We start from the raw sequence: 19,490 nt of genomic DNA on the forward strand, positions 1-19,490 counted from the left end.
CATTGTAAATTAATTTAATATCATTATAATATTTGCGCTAATAAAACCAATCAGAAGATTTGAAATAAACTACGCTCAAAATTGACATATGTGCATAATTTGGGGTACCTATAATAGTTTGTAAAATATAATAAGTCTTTTAATATATAAATGTGTTTTATTACATGTAACAGTATCATAAGTCTTTAAAAATGCTAATATTCTTTAAAACATCAAGAATTCACAAAAAATATAAGTCAACAAACTCAATCAATCCATATATTAAAGTAATTTTAAATTAAATTTATGGGTAAACTTTTTTTTAAAATGATTAAATTCGTAGTTTGGTGACTAAATTTTTTGATTATGTATCATTTTCATAAATAAATAAAATATTAAAACAAAAGCTCTCAAGTAAAAATTAAAAAGGAATTACTTTACTAATTAGATACTAAACGAGCGGAATAAAAAACATCGATACAAATAATCAGAGGCAATGGGCAGCTCTAGTGTGTTTCAGCGAGTGTTGTGCGCAGGCGCGAGGGCGGGCGGCGATGTGACGCGTCACGCTCGCCCAGCTGACGGCGCGGCCGCGTGACGTGTCTACGCAACCGCGAGTGTCGAGCACGTCTGCTACATATGCGGCTGATGCCACGACCTGCACGGTGAATCTTTCGTGTTATTTACTGTTGCACCCCCTGTGATCCAAATGATGGTGCGACGTAGTGGACGTTACACTGTTAACTGGCGAGGATTTAGAGACTTCGTCAGCAATAAACCTCCCGATGACGGTGAGTTGTTTGCAAATCGGCGTGTGAATAAACTTAACCTCAAATCTAACGTGAAACAAATTACTATTCAAACATTGTAATCCACTCAGTGGATAGAATATATCGCTTCACACATAATGTCAAACACGATACATACCAGACATCCGCAGAGCCTCATTAAATTGTTTGCGCATACACTCTTAATGTATTCGCAAACTATCGACATAATAGTTTAGCATCAATTTTAAAACCCTAAATGAGTTTAATGCTAAATCCAATGAGTACAAATTGCAATACACTTGTAGTCAATGTAATATCACTAACAGCGTTTACGCTGATAAACCGTGAAACTTAAATAACTATTAAATTCATGGAACATCACTAAAATCATGACAGAAAAATAATCTACATCACTATAAACAATCAGAATTTTAGTCAGTTGAATTATTTTGATAGGCTTTGACCCGTTACCCAATAAAAACAATTGAATACTACTGTTACAATAGTGTAGCATACATGAAAAAAAAATCTAAGAAGGCAAAGCACTAGTTAAAGATATTCAAAGATTTAACTTTACATGACAGTGGTATTTTGATTTTCGATTTAATTTCAAGCAAAATATATGTAAATAGTTCCTTCTAATGAGAAACAAGTAGACCTATTTTTTTTTTAATTAATTGTTTCGTCTATAAAAGTTCGTAGTACATTTTGCAAGTGCAATTTGCATTTTGTAATTATTAAGGGGACTTAGTGGAGGTCGTAGCACGCAAATATATGTCACGGCTTAAGTATTTCCGCAATGTGGTTATTTTTTGCATGGCATATGATTCACCGAATGTATTATGCAGCTTACGATAACTTTCCGCCGGTCGATAATCTCCTTTCCTTACTAAAATAATTTTATTGCTTATTATTTCAATATATTAGTTAGAAAATATTACGTAACAAACATATGTATACATTGGCATTTAAATTATGTAACGGCATTTATTTCTGTATAATTTATTTTAACAAAGGCTAGACATCGGGCTGCCAGTCGCACATTCTCGCGTCACACTTTATCCCAGTTATACTTACTCAAATTCCGCCCAATGGGATGGATGCTGATGCAACGAAGAAGACGTTGGCAAAATCAAAAATAAATATTTCATTCGAGTAAGCTCTTTTGAACGCGTCCTTTTACACGAGTTTGTCACAAGATAAATTATTTGTTCAGGTTCAGAATGTAAATTCCATTTCCACCGATATAAATCAGCGAGAGACTAAGTTTTTATTCTTTATCATATACTATAGCTTACCTTAGCTATGTTAAGCTATAAAATACATTCGTAGTTTGCTACAATTTTAGAAATCTTCAATTCAATTCAATTCTTAGTTTAATGGCTTTTAGTTATGCCGGCAGGGCACAGATTATTTCGCCAATGTCACGTAGGATGGAGAAGACACGAATGAGATTGATCGGTACGGTTGAGATACTAAACTCAATTGAATTTTAAAGCCAAGAATAGTAGTATTAATTTCCTTGTTAATCCTTAACCTAGAACAACACAAACATTAAGAGTTAATAATAGGATAATTAAAAATAGTTGTTAGTATTCTATTTAGAAATCTTAAATACAAAGGGAATCTGACTGTGACATTTATTAGCCAATTTCTGGTAGATCTCACTTACCTTAGTAAAGAAAGTGAAATATTGATATTAATTACATATAAATGGATATAACCGTAAATATGTTTCGTTAAATTTGTTTTTTTATTCCAACTATTTTACAAATAAATCTTAAGCCATTTTTCACAAAATCGATCGTGATGAAGCCACTAGCATCCCATATTTTTTTCGTTTTTATTACAGATGTAACAAACTTGCTTTTATTCAATATATCTTAAACACCATTCCATTCTGTATCAGACATACGTTAATATAAATATAGAAATATATTGGTCTATCAATATCGTTATAACGTTATTTTGCGAAAAAATGGTTTTATTTTATCCGGTATTTATCCGTTAAAATTACCTACTTATTCGATTAATATAAAATATCATAGTATGATAATTTATAGGCCAGTGATGAACGTTTCATTTTTTTTAATCTAGGTACACATATGTACATATTGAGTTTTTTTAATAATAGCATAGTCAATGTAGTCGGGCAAATTCTCAGTCATGGTACAAACGAATACCGCAAACCTATTACAGTTACACAAAAAAATCCTTTCGAATGTTATTAAGATCCTGAGTATACATATTGTCCTGACCTTTTCTCCATATTTATATATATGGTATTATGATTAAATATTTTATAAAGTCGCAGAGATTGATGATAATTATATGTAATGTTTGAAAATTTTGAAAAATAACAGTAACACATTTCAATTAAATTTCGTTTGTTCTGTGGTATCAAGCTATAAAAATTGTTTCCTCATCAAAATAATTACATGAGGTTGAGACTCTTTTGAGCATAGACAATTGAATCAAATGTTATCTTTGTCGGTATAACGTTTAAGATCAATAACGGGAGACTTACAAATAAATGTACCTATTACCAGTTATATTATGAAAGGAGAAATATTTTGATTCAATAGACATTTTATATAAATACTATACTCGGATTTAAATCGCTGTCAAATGTTTATGAGTCATTTGCCGTCGTGATCGTGCCTTGCATGCATCACGACACATGCAAGCCGAATAAAGTATATAAAATGGATAACATACAATTAGGATAGTTAATAACTTAATTATTTACAACACGTTCATACCTAAAAAATTTAAAGTTAAATGAAAATCGATTTAGAATATAAAAATATGAATGAATGAATGAATTAGATATGATGAAATTCAAAATAGATGACTCCGTCTACTGTTCAAAGTATCTGCTAACCAAACAAAAGCAAAATATAGCATAAGAATCTATTTTCGTGTAGACCGATCATACATCTATCATGTTTCTATTAGTGACACTGACCGTGGATAGAAATAGATCAAATCGAATGTCTATATTGGAAACATTCTATTGTACAAACTGTACAGAACGTAAAGAAATGACAAATCACAATATTAATAACTAGAATCTATAGACCAACATTGTCTTCGAATAATAAAGAAAACTTTAACCAACTAGGTTTTTATATAATTATTATGATATTTATCAAGTTATTCTAACATACTTCTTAATAGAAAGATTAGTAGCAGTTGCTTATTGACTAATCTGAAAATCTAATCTGTGGTACAGATATACAGAATACCTGAGGAAATCCCAGTGTATTCTTCACATTACTGTATATTGTATTTCATGATTTCGTCCCGACCGACTTCTGCATTTATAACCAACGCCAACGTAGCAGGTATTACAGTGCACAAATGTACACAAACTTATGTTCAGTCTCATAATCAGAATGGGCCAGCGAATCTAACAGGCAAGAAAGGGCGCTGGACCAATAGGCTATTTGACTGGTTTTTAAAATCCATTTTATATTATTAAGTAGAAGTTAAGGAACCCAGTAAAAGGAGATTTTTTTATTTCTAGTACATATTTACCGAAAAATGTCATATTATAAATTTCAAATTCAAATAGCGCGCAAAAACTCTACTTGGACAATATGGCGCTGCAATGGGGTCTGTGACTTCACTTTCTTGTATAGTAGAAAAGCAAGGTTATCAAGAAAGTGACATCATCATAAGCCCGGCCAATCAGGAGCGTTTTATGTCACGTGACAAACGTTTGAAAAAATGCATTTTTATTTCTGGTTTTTTGAATAAATTAAGTATTATTTTTAACTTTCGTTAGTAAATTTAACCATTTTTAAACTCATAATATACACTGATTACCATAATCCACAATTTATTTTTCGCATTGTCAAATAGCCTAATGCTTTAAATACGTCTTTAGAAGGGCATGGGGAATATTGAAATGGCTGACAATTTTTGGACACCGTGCTGCCACTAAGAATTTATCGACCAATAAGAGAAAACTTTTTAAATACCTAATAATGTTTTAATGGGGTTTCAACTCGGGAGTTTGTAGTCTACGTCCTTAAAGCTTGCCGATAGATAAACGAAGCTTTGGTTAGTATATATTGTGATTATAGCGAAATATAAACTTTTTTATGGTATTGGTTGGCGGACGAGCAGATGGGCTGATGGTAAGTGGTCACCATCACCCATAGACAATGAGGCTGTAAGAAATACTAACTATTCCTTACATCGTCAATGTGCCACCAACCTTGGGAACTAAGATGTTATGTGCCTTGTGCATGTAGTTACACTGGCTCACTCACCCTTCAATCGGAACACAACAATACTGAGTTCTGTTATTTGGCGGTAGAATAACTGATAAGTGGGTGGTACCTACCCAGACGGGCTTGCACAGAGCCCTACCAACCAACTTACTGTACTACGGACTTTGGCTGATAAAAGGTTAAGAAGGAGCTTAATTGTCTATATATTTCTGTGCGCCGGATTCTATCTTACAAAAGTTAGCAGTTGGTGACTGGTGTCACTTAATCAGCTATTCAATTTGAGAAGAGAAACGAGAGAATTTGGAAATACATATATTTCTCACCCTATCTTTTCGCATTCAAAAAGCAGTTGTATTAAATTGTAGCATGGGGAAAATTGGGTAACTATAAATATTTTATTTCCTGAGAAAAGGAATAAAAGGTAGGATAGTCTGCCTCTACGCTTGATGTCAAATTTTACATTGGCAATGAAAAAGGTACTTTAAAAGTATGAGTATAAATGTATGTTTGTTCAACTTTTTCGTTTAACAAAAGAAGGGATTCTGAGGAACGAGAACATTACCCTCATATACCGATATCATTTAACTCTCTTTTTAACAAATTTGAAGCGATGCCAATTTTCCCCGCAGTGCTTCCATATTGGTAAAAACATTTTTTGCACAATTTCGACTATTAATAACGAGAATCTAGCACGTCATGACAAAAACATAAATAAAAGAAAATATTATAATCAGCTCGCTCAGCAATAAATTAAGAAAAAATCATATGAATAAATTAGTATTTCAAGACGTTAAGCTTAATTTTAGTCGATGTAATGAACTATATAATGCCATAAAGTGAATTGACTTAATCACAGTCCTGTTAAAAAATAACGATATGGTCTAGAACTACTTAGGTTCATTTGGTACTTAGCACTAGTTATTCGAAGTTCAAACAGTACAATACAAAGATTCTCTGTTGAATGTTATTATTTGCAAATACAAATACAAGATTTAAATACTTATAGTCCATTCCATGTTAGATACAAAAATCTTAGATTACTAATTAACATACAAGAAACATTGAACATAAATACCAAAAATATATACGGCTTACTTTAGGATTAAAAATCATCGATTCCAGACTCACTTCTAACAATAGAATTGGAAAATTGACAAAAAATAATGTTCTCAAACAGGTTAAGTCGCTTATTTCCGAGCTAGTACTAAAAGAGTGCAATATTTTTTGATATACTGCTATATTATATGTATATGATTTTTCCAAAAAAATCCCATCGACATACATTAACATATATGTGATATATGTTATATAAGTAGGTACAGGGTAATAGCTAATGTATGTCCACATTATTGGTACTTTATTAACAATAATAATAATTAACTTTTCCTTTCTATAGAAATACAGGAAGAATCGCAGCCAGAGGAAGATCTGTCAAATCATGAAGTAATATTTTTAAAAAGCATAGTGGAAAGCCCCGATTTTGCTAGAAAATATGGAGTAAGTATTATAAATGGTAAATTAATCATCATCACCATCATATTATACATCTATTATAAGAGAGACTTTATTTTTTAAAGAAAGACAGACGGATAATAATTTGTTGTAGCAATAGTGAGGAGTAGACTCTACCGTCCAAATATATGAACATTATATGGGATATTATTTTATTATGTACGCCAACAATTCAACACCAACAAAGGACAAAATGTTAAATCCCTTTTGCCTGTAATGGCACAGGCTCACTTACGTACAGCACAACAATGTGTATATCTTATCGATTAACCGCTTTTTATTGATTGGGTAGGAATACTACAAGAATGATTCCATATTTTAAAGGTGCCAGTAATTCCTCAACAATTAATAAGAGTGGAAAACTTAATTCGTTATTTATTTAGTTCTCTAAATTAAATTTCTTCATTTCAAACAATGCTTTTAAAAAGCTGATCCATACTCAACATTTACATACATACGTATATGCTTAAAACTTGTTTATAAAAAATCTAAATATATTAGCTTTACCTTCATTGCTGACACTAAATTCAAATATAATGAATTTATTTTATAATGTAAATATTAAATAATAATAATTTTAAGTCTGTTAAAAATATAATTATTCAGTTCTTAGTAATAAAAGTGAAGGCATACTATTTTTTATCTGTTGCTTAAAGCTACTTTTGACAGACACGGAACATTGATAATATCATTTCTGTGTCATAAATACTGTGTCGTATTCGATATGAATTTTCAGCTCTATGAAAACGTAATAAGGTATGAATTAAATTTTTAAAATGAATAGACACTCAAACAAAAACACGCAACACGAAACGAATTCCCAATGAGAAACTGAGTGGGTGTGTACATAGGTATATATTGGCCAATTTATTCGTTAAAAATAAATTTATTTAAATATACAGAATAATAATAATAATTTTGTTGTATTTTTTAAATATAATTTTAGTTATTTTCAAATGTTGTGGTATGTTGGGTGTTTAAAATAAAAGTTTTCATTCAAAATTGTGAAATAAACAAGTGCCACGCCTAAGCCTGTTTTTTGTTTCATCCTTTTTATTGTTAAATCTTTATGCATAAAACAAAGATATAAATTTTAAGTGGATCTTAGTGTACGTGTTGACGTTACAGGCGATCGATTCGGAAGAGGACTTGATCGTAAAGCCAGTCTCCCTGGATAATGTAAACATAATAAAGTCTCTCAGTGAATATCGTGGCAACAACATACGGACGATCGAACAAGCTGAACTTGCTATATTGTTGTCCCGAGTACACTTTAAGGTAAGAATTTCACTTACATTCTGTTTGCCAAATAGCCTATTCTTTGTACTTAATGTCTGTAGTCCAATTATACTTAACAATGAAGTAAAGAAATAAATTAATAATATAGTACTGTCAGTCCTGCGAAATATGAAGTATTTATGTAAAATCCAGCTCAGGAATACGTTTTGTTGTATACCTATGACGTAATGTAAGTAAATGTTTATTTACATCTTAAATATTTAGTCTTTTAAATAGGCACTGATTGATGCTCATGATCAAATTGGGAAAATCTGGCTTGAACGTGGTTCTGGGATTGATGAGAAAACTTTAAAAGAAGAACAGAAAGACGTAGCTGAAAGCCTAGATTTAAGTCCGGACCAAAACGGAGACATGCCAGTGGAGACTGTTAAAGTTGTAGGGCTTAGAAAAGTACCTGGGCAACCATTGGGTTTAACGGTGAGTACTGAAAATGTCTTAAATATAACATATAAAACTCAAATTCAATAATCTCAACTGAAGATTATGTGCTATTTTATTAAATAAATGAATATTAGTAACCAATTTCTTGTATTTTATAATTTAAATTTTTATATATATATATACTATACTATACTTAAATATAGATTGGTTAACTACAATAATACTACAACTACATTTATTCTAGGTTACAACCGATGAACATGGTCAGTTGATAGTAGCTAGAATCCTAGCTGGCAGTGCTGCAGCAAAGCAAGCACTGCTCAGCGTAGGTGATGTGTTACTGGAGGTGGACGGAGTACAAATAAATACCGAAGACCAGCTGAAGGAAGCTGTTTCTAAGCCAAATGATAGAGTGACACTCAAAGTTGGCCCTAACCTCAAAGAAAAGAATGCTCAATTAACTAATAAATTAAGTGTAAGTCGAACATTAGAGAAAATAACAGTATAATACTTACAATGTTGTGGAGTTGTTGTGTTTAATTTTTATATCTTTTTCAGTGTTATATGAGAGCCTTATTTCATTATGATCCTTCTGAAGATACATTATTACCATGTAAGGAGATTGGATTAGAATTTAAGAAAGGTGATATATTACAAGTGAGTCTTAAGATATATTTGATGAAAAGTATTTTAGGCCTTATATAAGATATTATTATTGAATTAATGCTTTTTTCGTAGGTCTCAGATAGAAGAGATCCAAACTGGTGGCAGGCAAGCCATGTAGAAAAACCTGATGTAGTAGGTTTAGTCCCATCCCCCGAGTTAGAAGAGAGGCGAAAAGCTTATGTGCCACCTGAGGCTGATTTTGTTCACAAAATCAGTATATGTGGAGCAAGAGTAAGTGTATTTTATTTTTCCTAGTTTAGTAGACTTAGTTTCTTGAACACCTGTATGTAACTGAAGAATGTCTGTACAAACTGAGATTATAATCTTTAAGATTTTGTGTGTTAAATTAGTTTTATAATTCATTTGTGTCCAATGAAACTCTGCCACATAAGTTGGTTGCATGATTGGTAGATACAAACCCACATTTCAACAGCGTAAGAGACTGCTTTTCCAGCCACCATAGACCATGTCCCAGAAGTCACTATTACTGTTTCTTCTTAGCAATTTTTTTATTTGTAACAACTTTTGATGATTCTATAAAGCCTTGCCTTCCTACACTGGTCTAGATAAAAATCACAAGTTACTAGGTTCAAACTGCGGGTTTTAAAAAATCAGTGTCAGCCCTGGGCCTGGATGATGGAAGTGTATACCCTATAACCTATCCCTCATAATACCATTGGTCCTATGTCTGGATTTCCCATATCATCATGAGAGCTAGGAAATAGAGAGTGCACACATGTTACAGTGTATAATATTTCCCGATTTTGGCTAGTTTTCCTTGAGATTCACAACCATGGACATAATCAAACAAAATCTAAAGGACAGCAAAGTCCTTGTTAAAATGTGGATTACATTTTAACAAGGACTTTGCTGTCCTTTCAATCATCATCATCATCAATTCATTTATTTGACTATGTCTGTTCTGTATGTAGTTAATTTATCATTTTTATCTCATATTTGCTACCAAACAACGTTTTCAGCATCGTGACAGTCGCAGAGTAGTAAATAAATATAAATAAATAAATATGAGACAACATTACATACATTACTCTGATCCCAATGTAAGTAGCTGAAGCACTTGTGTTATGGAAATCAGAAGTAACGACGGTACCACATACACCCAGACCCAAGACAACATAGAAAACTAATGGTAATATACATTGACTCGGCCGGGAATCGAACCCGGGACCTCAGAGTAGCGTACCCATGAAAACCGGTGTACACACCACTCGACCATGGAGGTCGTCAAGTAACAAGCGTGCATGTATTGTAGATATCCAACGTTTTCAGCATCGTGACACTGACAGTCGCAGAGTAGTAACAAGCGTGCATGTATTGTAGATATCGAAAAAGAAGAAGAAGTTCGTGTACGAGTCGCGGTCGAGCGTGCAGCTGGAGGGCGCGGAGCTGGCGCTGTACGAGGAGGTGGCGCGCACGCCGCCCTTCCTGCGCCGCGTGCTCGCGCTCGTGGGCACGCGCGGCGTGGGCCGCCGCACGCTCAAGAACCGCCTCATACAGGACCAGCCCGACCGCTTCGGCGCCGTCGTGCCGCGTGAGTGCCCCTAACACTTCTCTCCAGATACGCAGTTATTGCATTTGTCCAAAGGGCAGGTCCCTTAAGACAAACCAGTTAAGATTTCAGCCGCGGGATTTCAAATATTGTTATTATGTACCTTATTATATTTTGGGTTCCCTCCCTTAAGACAAACCAGTTAAGATTTCAGCCGCGGGATTTCAAATATTGTTATTATGTACCTTATTATATTTTGGGTTCCCTCCCTTAAGACAAACCAGTTAAGATTTCAACCACGGGATTTCAAATATTATTACCTTATTACATTTTGGGTTTCGATCTGGACTATTGCAATTTTTTAGTTTCATTATTTTTAATTGCAATACACTAGTATATTTATAGACTTCTTTTTGCATTTGTCCAAAGGGCAGGTCCCTTGAGACAAACCAGTTAAGATTTCAGCCGCTGGATTTCAAATATTATTAGCTTATTATATTTTGGGTTTCGATCTGGACTATTGCAATTTTTTTAGTTTCATTATTTTTAATTGTAATACATTAGTGTATTTATAGACTTGATTAGTTTATGATTTTATTTTTATTTAATATCTTAATAGTATATTCCAATCAGATAAACAATCCAAAAACATATGACTTCCCGTGGCTGTTTTTTTTTTTTTAATATGATAAGAAATAAGATGGCCCCAAATTCGAAGTTTCCCGTGGCGAAATGTATCTGAGACGGGTTTATCTGCTAATTTTTGTATTACATATATGGAATAATAAGTGGATTTATTTATAGACACGTCGCGTCCCCCGCGCCCGCTCGAAGAGAACGGCATGTCGTACTGGTTCGTGTCGCGCGAGGAGATGGAGCGCGACGCCCACGCCGGACGCTTCCTCGAATACGGCGAGCACAACGGACACCTGTATGGGACTCATTTAGACTCCATAAGAGCTGTTATTAAAGAAGGTAATTTTGTTTCTTGACATTACCTAGTAAAAGTTTCAGGAGCTTCAAGTGACTTTTAAAAAAAATAATGTTTGAAAACTAAATTCAATCAAACATAAATAAAAACTTAATTCTAAAATGAAGACATTATCATAACAAGACAGAATTTGATGCCAATCATGTAATAAATTATTTAGCATAAAAATTTTACAATAGTCCTTTTGAAGGAATCAACATGTTTACTGGAAACTGACGAGAAGTCTGATTCCCAGAAATTCCTTGGTTACTAAATAAATTATAAAACTATTGTATTGTATGCATTTATTTTATAATGTAAACTAAAGTATCTCTCGGACAAGTGTTTATGTTATAATTGATCTTATGTCCAAAATGTGAAATAGGTAAAATGTGTATACTGGACTGCGCCCCGCAATCGCTCAAGCTCCTCCACAACAGTAGCGAGTTCCTGCCGTACGTCGTCATGATCTCGGCGCCGGGCATCGAGCAGTTGCGCAACCTCACATACGCCTCCAACCGCAACCTAACGGTAAAGACCTAGTAACCATACTCCTGTCATTCAGGTATCCATAATTGGAAATTTAGCAATTAACATATCTAGTCCTTATTATGTATAGCATGTATAAAAGTTTATTCATATATACAAATTTGAGTTAGTAGATTATATAGAAAAGTTTTGTTTTTATAGACGTCTGTTTGATTGTTTACCAATTACCTTTTTATTTTTAAAAATATTAATATGTTAATTTATTTATGGCATGTTTGAAGTAGATGTATACTTTTATGTTTGTGACGGTTGCGCATGCGCCGTGTAGTTCGATCGGCAGAGCTCCATCCGCTACAGCTCGAGGCGCGCGCGCACGCTGGAGTCGCTCGCGTCGCTCTACGAGGTAAACTAGATTTCATTTTAATATTACTATTTACCTGTGAAACGTGCTCTAACTAGCTGACGTAATTCGTATTCCTCAAGTAACTACTGGTGATGAGCTTTATTCAAGCCCACAGAGGTCCTTTTTTTTATGGTATAGGTTGGCAGACGAGCATATGGGCCACCTGATGGTAAGTGGTCACCATCGCCCATAGACAATGACGCTGTAAGAAATATTAACTATACCTTACATCGTCAATGTGCCACCAACCTTGGGAACTAAGATGTTATGTCCCTTGTGCCTGTAGTTACACTGGCTCACTCACCCTTCAGACCGGAACACAACAATACTGAGTACTGTTATTTGGCGGTAGAATAACTGATGAGTGGGTGGTACCTACCCAGACGGGCTTGCACAAAGCCCTACCATAAGAATACAAAGCCCTACCTCAATCAAACAGCCTAGCCCTAACAGTATCATCAATAATACTGCTACACTACAACACTTGATATTGGGCCGTGTTCAGGTTTAATTGCTGAAGCGTCGTCTGTTGCACTTGAATAATAATATCTGAGATTCCACTTCGCAATACAACTAACTAAGATGACGTAATTCACAGGAAGAAGACATGAAACAGACTCTCGAAGACAGCGCGCGCATCCAGCGGCAGTACGAGAAGTACATCGACCTGGTGCTCACCAATAGCAACGCGGACACCACGCACGCGCGACTCATGGACGCGCTACACTCGCTGTCCACCGACCACCAGTGGGTGCCCGTCACCTGGATCTACTGAGTCGCCCCGACCAACGAATACAACGCAGTACTCTGTAACGCTAATTAGTTCTACTGAATCGCCCCGACCAACGAATACAGCAGTACTGCTCTGTAACGCTAACTAGTTGATAGTTTCGAATGTTAGGATTTGAGCCAATTGCATTTAGAACATTTTGAGCAAATGCTACATTAACAGCTTCGAAGATAAAATTATTCTTTATACTGATCGATCACAACAATAAATAATCATTATGAGAAATACACATATTTACAAAAAATATGGAAACTAGCGCTATTCCACTATTAATTAAAAATATATGTATTCGTGCAAAATACGACATCACGATACTAATTTATATATACCATCAAATTTATTATAAGTAAAATTTAGTAATCACAAAAGAGAAGTTAAGTTTGAATTTACACCACTCAGTTGCAACGCTGATCTCTCAACTAAACACTACCTTTAAAACGCTATCTGCTATCCATCACAAAACTACAAAAAACTACCTTAATAAATATACAATACATACACATATATATTTACATTTTTAGTAACAGTTTGCATACATTATATTTATTTTTTCATATATATAACGATGTAATTCAAATAGTATAATAATTTTTTATCATCACATGATTGAATATAACTTTATATCAACTGTTACAGATCGAGTAATCTCATTATATTTTAAGTTTAACTTAGTTTTGACTCGAATATCATCGAGATATAAATAAACCGCAGTCGCAACTGCTTTAATATAACTGGTAATAATCATTCCAATAATTTTATTTCTTTATGTACCCTTCCATAGGAAAATTGTTACCATTACAAATGTAATTGTTCTCATAGTCCCTTTTTAATACAGTGTCTTGAACCACCCGATTATAATCACAATGTCTCTAAAGTGTTCAAAATTAAATCCCACCTAGATATATAAGCTTTTTCCAACTACAGAAGGAAAAATAAATAACCTTTTTGATTGTATTGACGCAATATCATTGTTCGATATTCAAATCATTTATAATATTCATTATGGATTGCCACTAAAATAGCGTTTTGAATGTCGGCATATATTAAGCAAGAGCAAAGTGTTGAATAATACAGCAGCTCTCGGCAAATGTATGTAATGAATATGTTAATTTAAGGTTTGTTTATTACACCCTTCATGGATTGGAATAGGCTTTAGTTATCTGTTACTTAAGTAACGATAGGTAATGAGTATTTTAGGTGTGTAAAAAGGTTCTAAGTTTATGTAATTGTAAGGCGATCATTCGCAAGGAATGTAATGCATTTAATTATAAACACACACTCTCACAAACTATTGAATAATTAAAAATATGTCTCAGTTAGTTATTTTTGTATTTACGAATTAAGTTGCCACTAGTAAAATAAGGTTTTGTATTACAAAGACACATCACTTACTATTTTTAAAATTAATATTTCACTGCAAATTACGAAGCGATGAATATATGTATAAATAGTTCGAATGCTTTTAGTTTCTTTATTAATTAACTGCGATCTGCTAATGTTAAGAACTTATATACCATAGATATTCTTATTGTAATATTAGCTTGAATTTCATAAGGATTTTACATTCCGTCCATTTTATTTTGTTAATTAGCTGTAAATTTTATTGTATCGAGGATATTCAATATACATTAATATGTAAGTTTACGCTTTATTTTATTTTCGCGATTACATGATTACGCCATGTTTATTTTATTCTTTGCCAATTTAAATAATAAAACATAATATTCTTATAACTGCAATTATCAATTTTTATTAAATATGTGCCAAATCATATATAAATTTTGAAGACTATGGGTTTGATGGGCGTGAAGTATTCTTGTGATGACGCACTGAGGTCTTAAAAATGGTAGGGTCGATGTGGTTGAGGCCCGTCTCGTTGGTAGCACAGATCGCATTTTGTTCATTTTCTGTTTTCTCCAATAGATGCGGCGCCAATAGAAGAAATAATTGCTGTAAGCATTTGATTATCTAAATAATCAGATCCATTCAAATCAGTAACATTTTTATGGTCTCTTTAAAGGAAAATAAAATACAACTCCTGTGCTATGCCTTCTCTACTCTTAGGAAATAAACTTAGTTCGAGTGAGAGATGAATTTTAAACACAAATTTAGCACATGAATATTTAGTGGTCCTTGGCTGAGCTTGAACCCATCTGAGTCTAACTGCTCTCTCTCTCCTTTCGACTATAATATTGCTTTAATATAAGAATAAGACCAGGAAAAATAAAACGTCAAGCTATAAAAAAAAAACATCAATAGAAAATGGAAAACGGTTATTAAGTAATCATTTAATTAAATTATTTAAATTTGACTGAAACCACGCTGCAAAAACATTGCAGTATCAGTTTTGCAATTTTAATCTGTAGAAAATTAAGTAAATCGCAGTTGAGTGTTAGCGTTTTCGTCAAATCATTTGAAATATTTTTGTAATGCTTGGATTTGAAACTAATTAAAATAACGTAACCTTTTCAAATCGTACATTACCTCCGCCCATGGTATTAGTGGTAAGTTAGCAAAGGCCGCCTGCCAACCGGGAAGACCGAGGTGAACGAGAGCCATTCTAAAATAATGGGTGAACGAATGCGCTAACCAACCCCATGACCCATCTCTTGTAGCAAGCCATATAGACCAACATCCACCGGTATATATCAAACACACCTGAAAGTGATATTTCTTCTGATAATAATTTAGTAGGAATATATATATTACATTACATAGTAAATCTAAACATTATAATGATTTGATGACATGCGAATAATGATACGCAATGATACCGCTTTGAAATATAAAACAATTTAGAACATATGAACAGTAGATTCATAATGGAGTTAATTGAATCACTTAAATTATCTATATATCTTAAAATGTGCCTTTTTATTTTACCTTTCCAATATTTCTGCAGTTGTCAAGTTCGAAGACCTTGCTTTTAGTATTCAGTACCGGACGAGGACCACTATTTGCGCGTGTAAGTGAAAAATCCAATAGATCTTTAAGTGCAGGAGTCAAGCACAAATCATTTAAAGCGTTTACTCGTATTGATCCAACAGATAAAATTTCATCCGCTGCAACGAATATTCAACATTTTAAATAAAATAATAAAAATCTGGCTTGTCATCTTAACTTTCGACTACCAGCTTTGCACGGACGTATATGAGAAGGTACAACTGCAAACACTACCAAACAAAAACACCTGAATGTATTCTTATTTGAATGGTAAAGGAGGTTTGTATGTTTAAATTTTTAAACATACAAACCTGTTACACGGACCACGTCTAGAGGCATAAATGACCAATTACCATCATGCCCTTTGTCCGTCTGCATTATAAATAACATAAAATATCAAAACGTTGCTTTCCTGAGTATTTATAGCGCCAAGATAATTCAAAACCATCGGTCGAAGCATAAAAATTCCGCAAATCTTCTGGTAACGTAGCAGAATGCCTCTGTTCCCAATTTGAAAGCGCTACACGATCGCATGGTGGGCGACGTTCAACGACCACATTAGATATTCTCGAATCGGACTCTAAAATAAGGTTTTTTTTTAATTCTTAAATTATTATAATTTTAATAAAAGCACAAGGTTATAACTAATGTTGACAAGTTACTTTAGAGTGAAATGTGATGGTCTGGGTTACAAATATCAATTCAATGGATCTGGTCGCTTCTGGAATGGGTCTGGTAAGTGGTATGTCGTTATTCAACAAAATGAAGAATAGATCGTAAAGAGGAGCTTTGACAATAAACTAAGTGAACAATAAGTGTAAAGTGGAGCTGAAGATATAAGTAACTCATGATTGGATAATATTTTAGCACTCTAAATCGGGGAGAGCTGACAAACAAATATTAACTTAACTTAGATAGATCCCTTATACCTAAGATAAGTAAGAAGAAAAAGTTCAATTCTAGTGTATCTATAAAGTTTCATTTAGAAGAGATATGTAAATATTTTAAAGTATGACGTTGGTGAGGAAATGATTGTATATATCTAGGACCAGTTAAAGAGGAATACCGCTTATAGCATTTTTTGTTTTGTTTTAAAAATCATTAAACCATATTTAATTTAAAAATCGAAACTTTGGTTCTCCTTCAGTATTACTTTTTTTTTTACTTTTATGTCTGCAAAAATTATAAAAATATATTTTTGACACTTGACACTTAGAAATTTAGAACTTTTGTAATTTTGTTATAACTTTGACAAGTCGTAGACCGTGGTACAACACATGGCCAATTAGGTTTATATAAAATATTCTGTAGGTGATTGCAATGTACATTAAACATCAGATTTGTTTATAACAGTAGTCAGTAGTTGCATCATGTTATATTAAGTGCAATTTAATGAGATTGTTAATGAATGATAAAAACATAACCTCTATACCCATACTTGATGTTATATTTGAATACATTTTGACTTATTTTTAAAAAACTGAAATTTTTTAAAATATATAACAAATAATGACAAATCCTAATGCTGGCGTTTGTGATATAAAAAAAGAATTCATAATTCAGAAGCCAGATAAAAATAAAATAGAAAAAACTGAAATCATTAATAAGCGTAAATTAAGTGAAGATGACAATATTGAAGCTAAAAAGCTCCGAAGTGATGAAAATGGAGATGCGTCCAGTGATAAATGTAAGGTTAAAAGACGAGGCCAAAACAAAGCAAGACCAAAAACATTTCAAGATGAAAAACAAAATAAACCATGCCCAACTATTATAAATAATATTTCTAAAGATGAGATTAAGCCATGTCAATTTACAAAGTGCAAATACATTCATAATCCCGTCGAATACTTAAACTCAAAACAAGAAGATTTAGGTGATACATGTCATTTATTTAACATTCGAGGCAGGTGCCCTAGAGGAATTACATGTCGATTTGGTTCTGGACATACAACAAAAGATGGACTCAACATTATTGATGAAACTAAAGTAAGCACTTGGAAAGAAGATGTTAAAAATACTTTACAACAATCATTACAAATAAGTTTACAAAAAAGGAAATATGATTTTACTTTAGCTGAAAAATTGGTTAAATCTCTAGATACCAAAAATAAATCTGAAAAAAAAGACATTGAAAGTGACACTATTAATTCAACAATAGAAAGTGATAAAATCATTAGCCAAAGTGGGGCAATTATTGATGATGATTTGATTAAATTATTACCAAGAGAAAAAAAGAAAATTGATTGGCAAAATAAGTTATTTCTTAGTCCTCTAACTACCGTAGGTAATTTACCATTTAGAAGAATATGCAAACAATTTGGAGCTGATATCACATGTGGTGAAATGGCATTATGTGAATCTTTATTAAAAGGATTAAAACAGGAGTGGGCACTGGTTAAAAGACACGAATCAGAGGATATATTTGGAGCTCAAATATGTGGAAACAATGCTTATGGAATTGCAAAAGTAGCTCAATTGTTGCAAGAAAATACAGAATTAGACTTTATTGACTTAAATCTTGGTTGTCCAATAGATTTAATTTATAAGAAAGGTGGAGGCAGTGGGATGATGCACAGAATGCCTGCTTTAGAAGCATCAGTTAGAAGTGCTTCAAGTTTATTAAATATACCATTTACTGTAAAAATGCGGACTGGTATTTACCAAGATAAAAAAATAGCACATAATATTATTCCAAAAGTAGTAAATTGGGGTGCTTCTCTAATAACACTACATGGCAGGTCTAGAGAAGCAAGATATACAAAATTAGCTGATTGGGATTACATAGAATCTTGTGCTAAAATAGTTTCTCCTTGTCCTGTTTTTGGTAATGGTGATATTCTAAGTTATGAAGACTATGCCTACAGACGAGAAGTAGCTCCAACAGTTCAAGGTGTTATGATTGGTAGAGGTGCATTAATAAAGCCATGGATATTTACAGAAATAAAGGAACAGAAATTGTGGGACATTAGCAGTAATGAAAGATTTGATATAATCAAAAAATTCACTAATTATGGTTTAGAGCATTGGGGTTCAGATACACAAGGTGTAGAAAATACAAGACGCTTTCTTCTTGAGTGGCTCTCATTCTTATATCGCTATATACCTGTTGGATTACTAGAAAGACCTCCCCAAAAAATTAATGAAAGGCCTCCATTGTATTTTGGTCGCAATGACTTAGAAACTTTAATGGCATCTGGAAACTGTGCTGACTGGATAAAGATTAGTGAAATGTTACTAGGTCCAGTTCCTGATGGATTTCAATTCTTGCCAAAACACAAAGCTAATTCTTATCAATGATTGGTATATTATATTTTGTTGTTATTTGAATAAAAAAATACTATTTTTACCTAAGACTTTTGTTATTCCCAATGTTATATTTTCGTAAAAGGAATCTTCAGACACTAAATCAACACAAAAACTCATTACAACTTTTTTTGTGATAAAAATTATTGTACTTTATTGATCTGTCAACAGTTGTCTAGGATACAATAATAGTTGCCATTCACATTGTTGAATAAATCAAAGGTTTTTAAGTAA

General features: G+C 33.0%; 3 protein-coding genes across 5 annotated transcripts; 2 read left to right on the plus strand and 1 right to left on the minus strand.

Annotated features, from left to right (window-relative positions):
• The first annotated feature begins 635 nt into the window (after positions 1–635).
• On the plus strand, positions 636–13,329 carry LOC124530865 (protein PALS2). Of its 3 annotated transcripts, XM_047105215.1 has the most exons (12): positions 636–770; positions 6,387–6,487; positions 7,631–7,780; positions 8,018–8,218; positions 8,427–8,657; positions 8,741–8,839; positions 8,921–9,079; positions 10,190–10,400; positions 11,163–11,333; positions 11,714–11,859; positions 12,146–12,220; positions 12,819–13,329. In XM_047105215.1, exons 1-12 carry the CDS (start codon positions 689–691, stop codon positions 12,993–12,995), a joined length of 1,803 nt encoding a protein of 600 aa, XP_046961171.1. In that variant the 5' UTR covers positions 636–688; the 3' UTR covers positions 12,996–13,329. The 3 variants fall into 3 exon arrangements, with proteins under 3 accessions (XP_046961171.1, XP_046961173.1, XP_046961172.1); XM_047105217.1 differs by lacking the exons at positions 636–770; positions 6,387–6,487 and adding an exon at positions 7,223–7,353 and having other exon boundaries at positions 8,006–8,218; XM_047105216.1 differs by lacking the exons at positions 636–770; positions 6,387–6,487 and adding an exon at positions 7,223–7,353.
• Positions 13,330–13,657: 328 nt separating this feature from the next.
• LOC124530867 (tubulin polyglutamylase complex subunit 2) lies at positions 13,658–19,449 on the minus strand. Its single transcript, XM_047105219.1, has 5 exons — positions 19,301–19,449; positions 16,366–16,533; positions 15,894–16,072; positions 15,495–15,668; positions 13,658–14,960 (listed from the first exon to the last, which is right to left on the minus strand). The coding sequence occupies exons 1-5, from the start codon at positions 19,374–19,376 to the stop codon at positions 14,799–14,801; spliced, it is 759 nt and encodes a 252-aa protein (XP_046961175.1). The 5' UTR covers positions 19,377–19,449; the 3' UTR covers positions 13,658–14,798.
• LOC124530866 (tRNA-dihydrouridine(47) synthase [NAD(P)(+)]-like) lies at positions 17,178–19,299 on the plus strand. Its single transcript, XM_047105218.1, has one exon. The coding sequence runs from the start codon at positions 17,463–17,465 to the stop codon at positions 19,248–19,250; it is 1,788 nt and encodes a 595-aa protein (XP_046961174.1). The 5' UTR covers positions 17,178–17,462; the 3' UTR covers positions 19,251–19,299.
• Positions 19,450–19,490: the final 41 nt, after the last annotated feature.

The sequence above is a fragment of the Vanessa cardui genome, chromosome 7 (assembly GCF_905220365.1).
Source record: "Vanessa cardui chromosome 7, ilVanCard2.1, whole genome shotgun sequence".
Classification (NCBI taxonomy): Eukaryota; Metazoa; Arthropoda; class Insecta; order Lepidoptera; family Nymphalidae; genus Vanessa; species Vanessa cardui.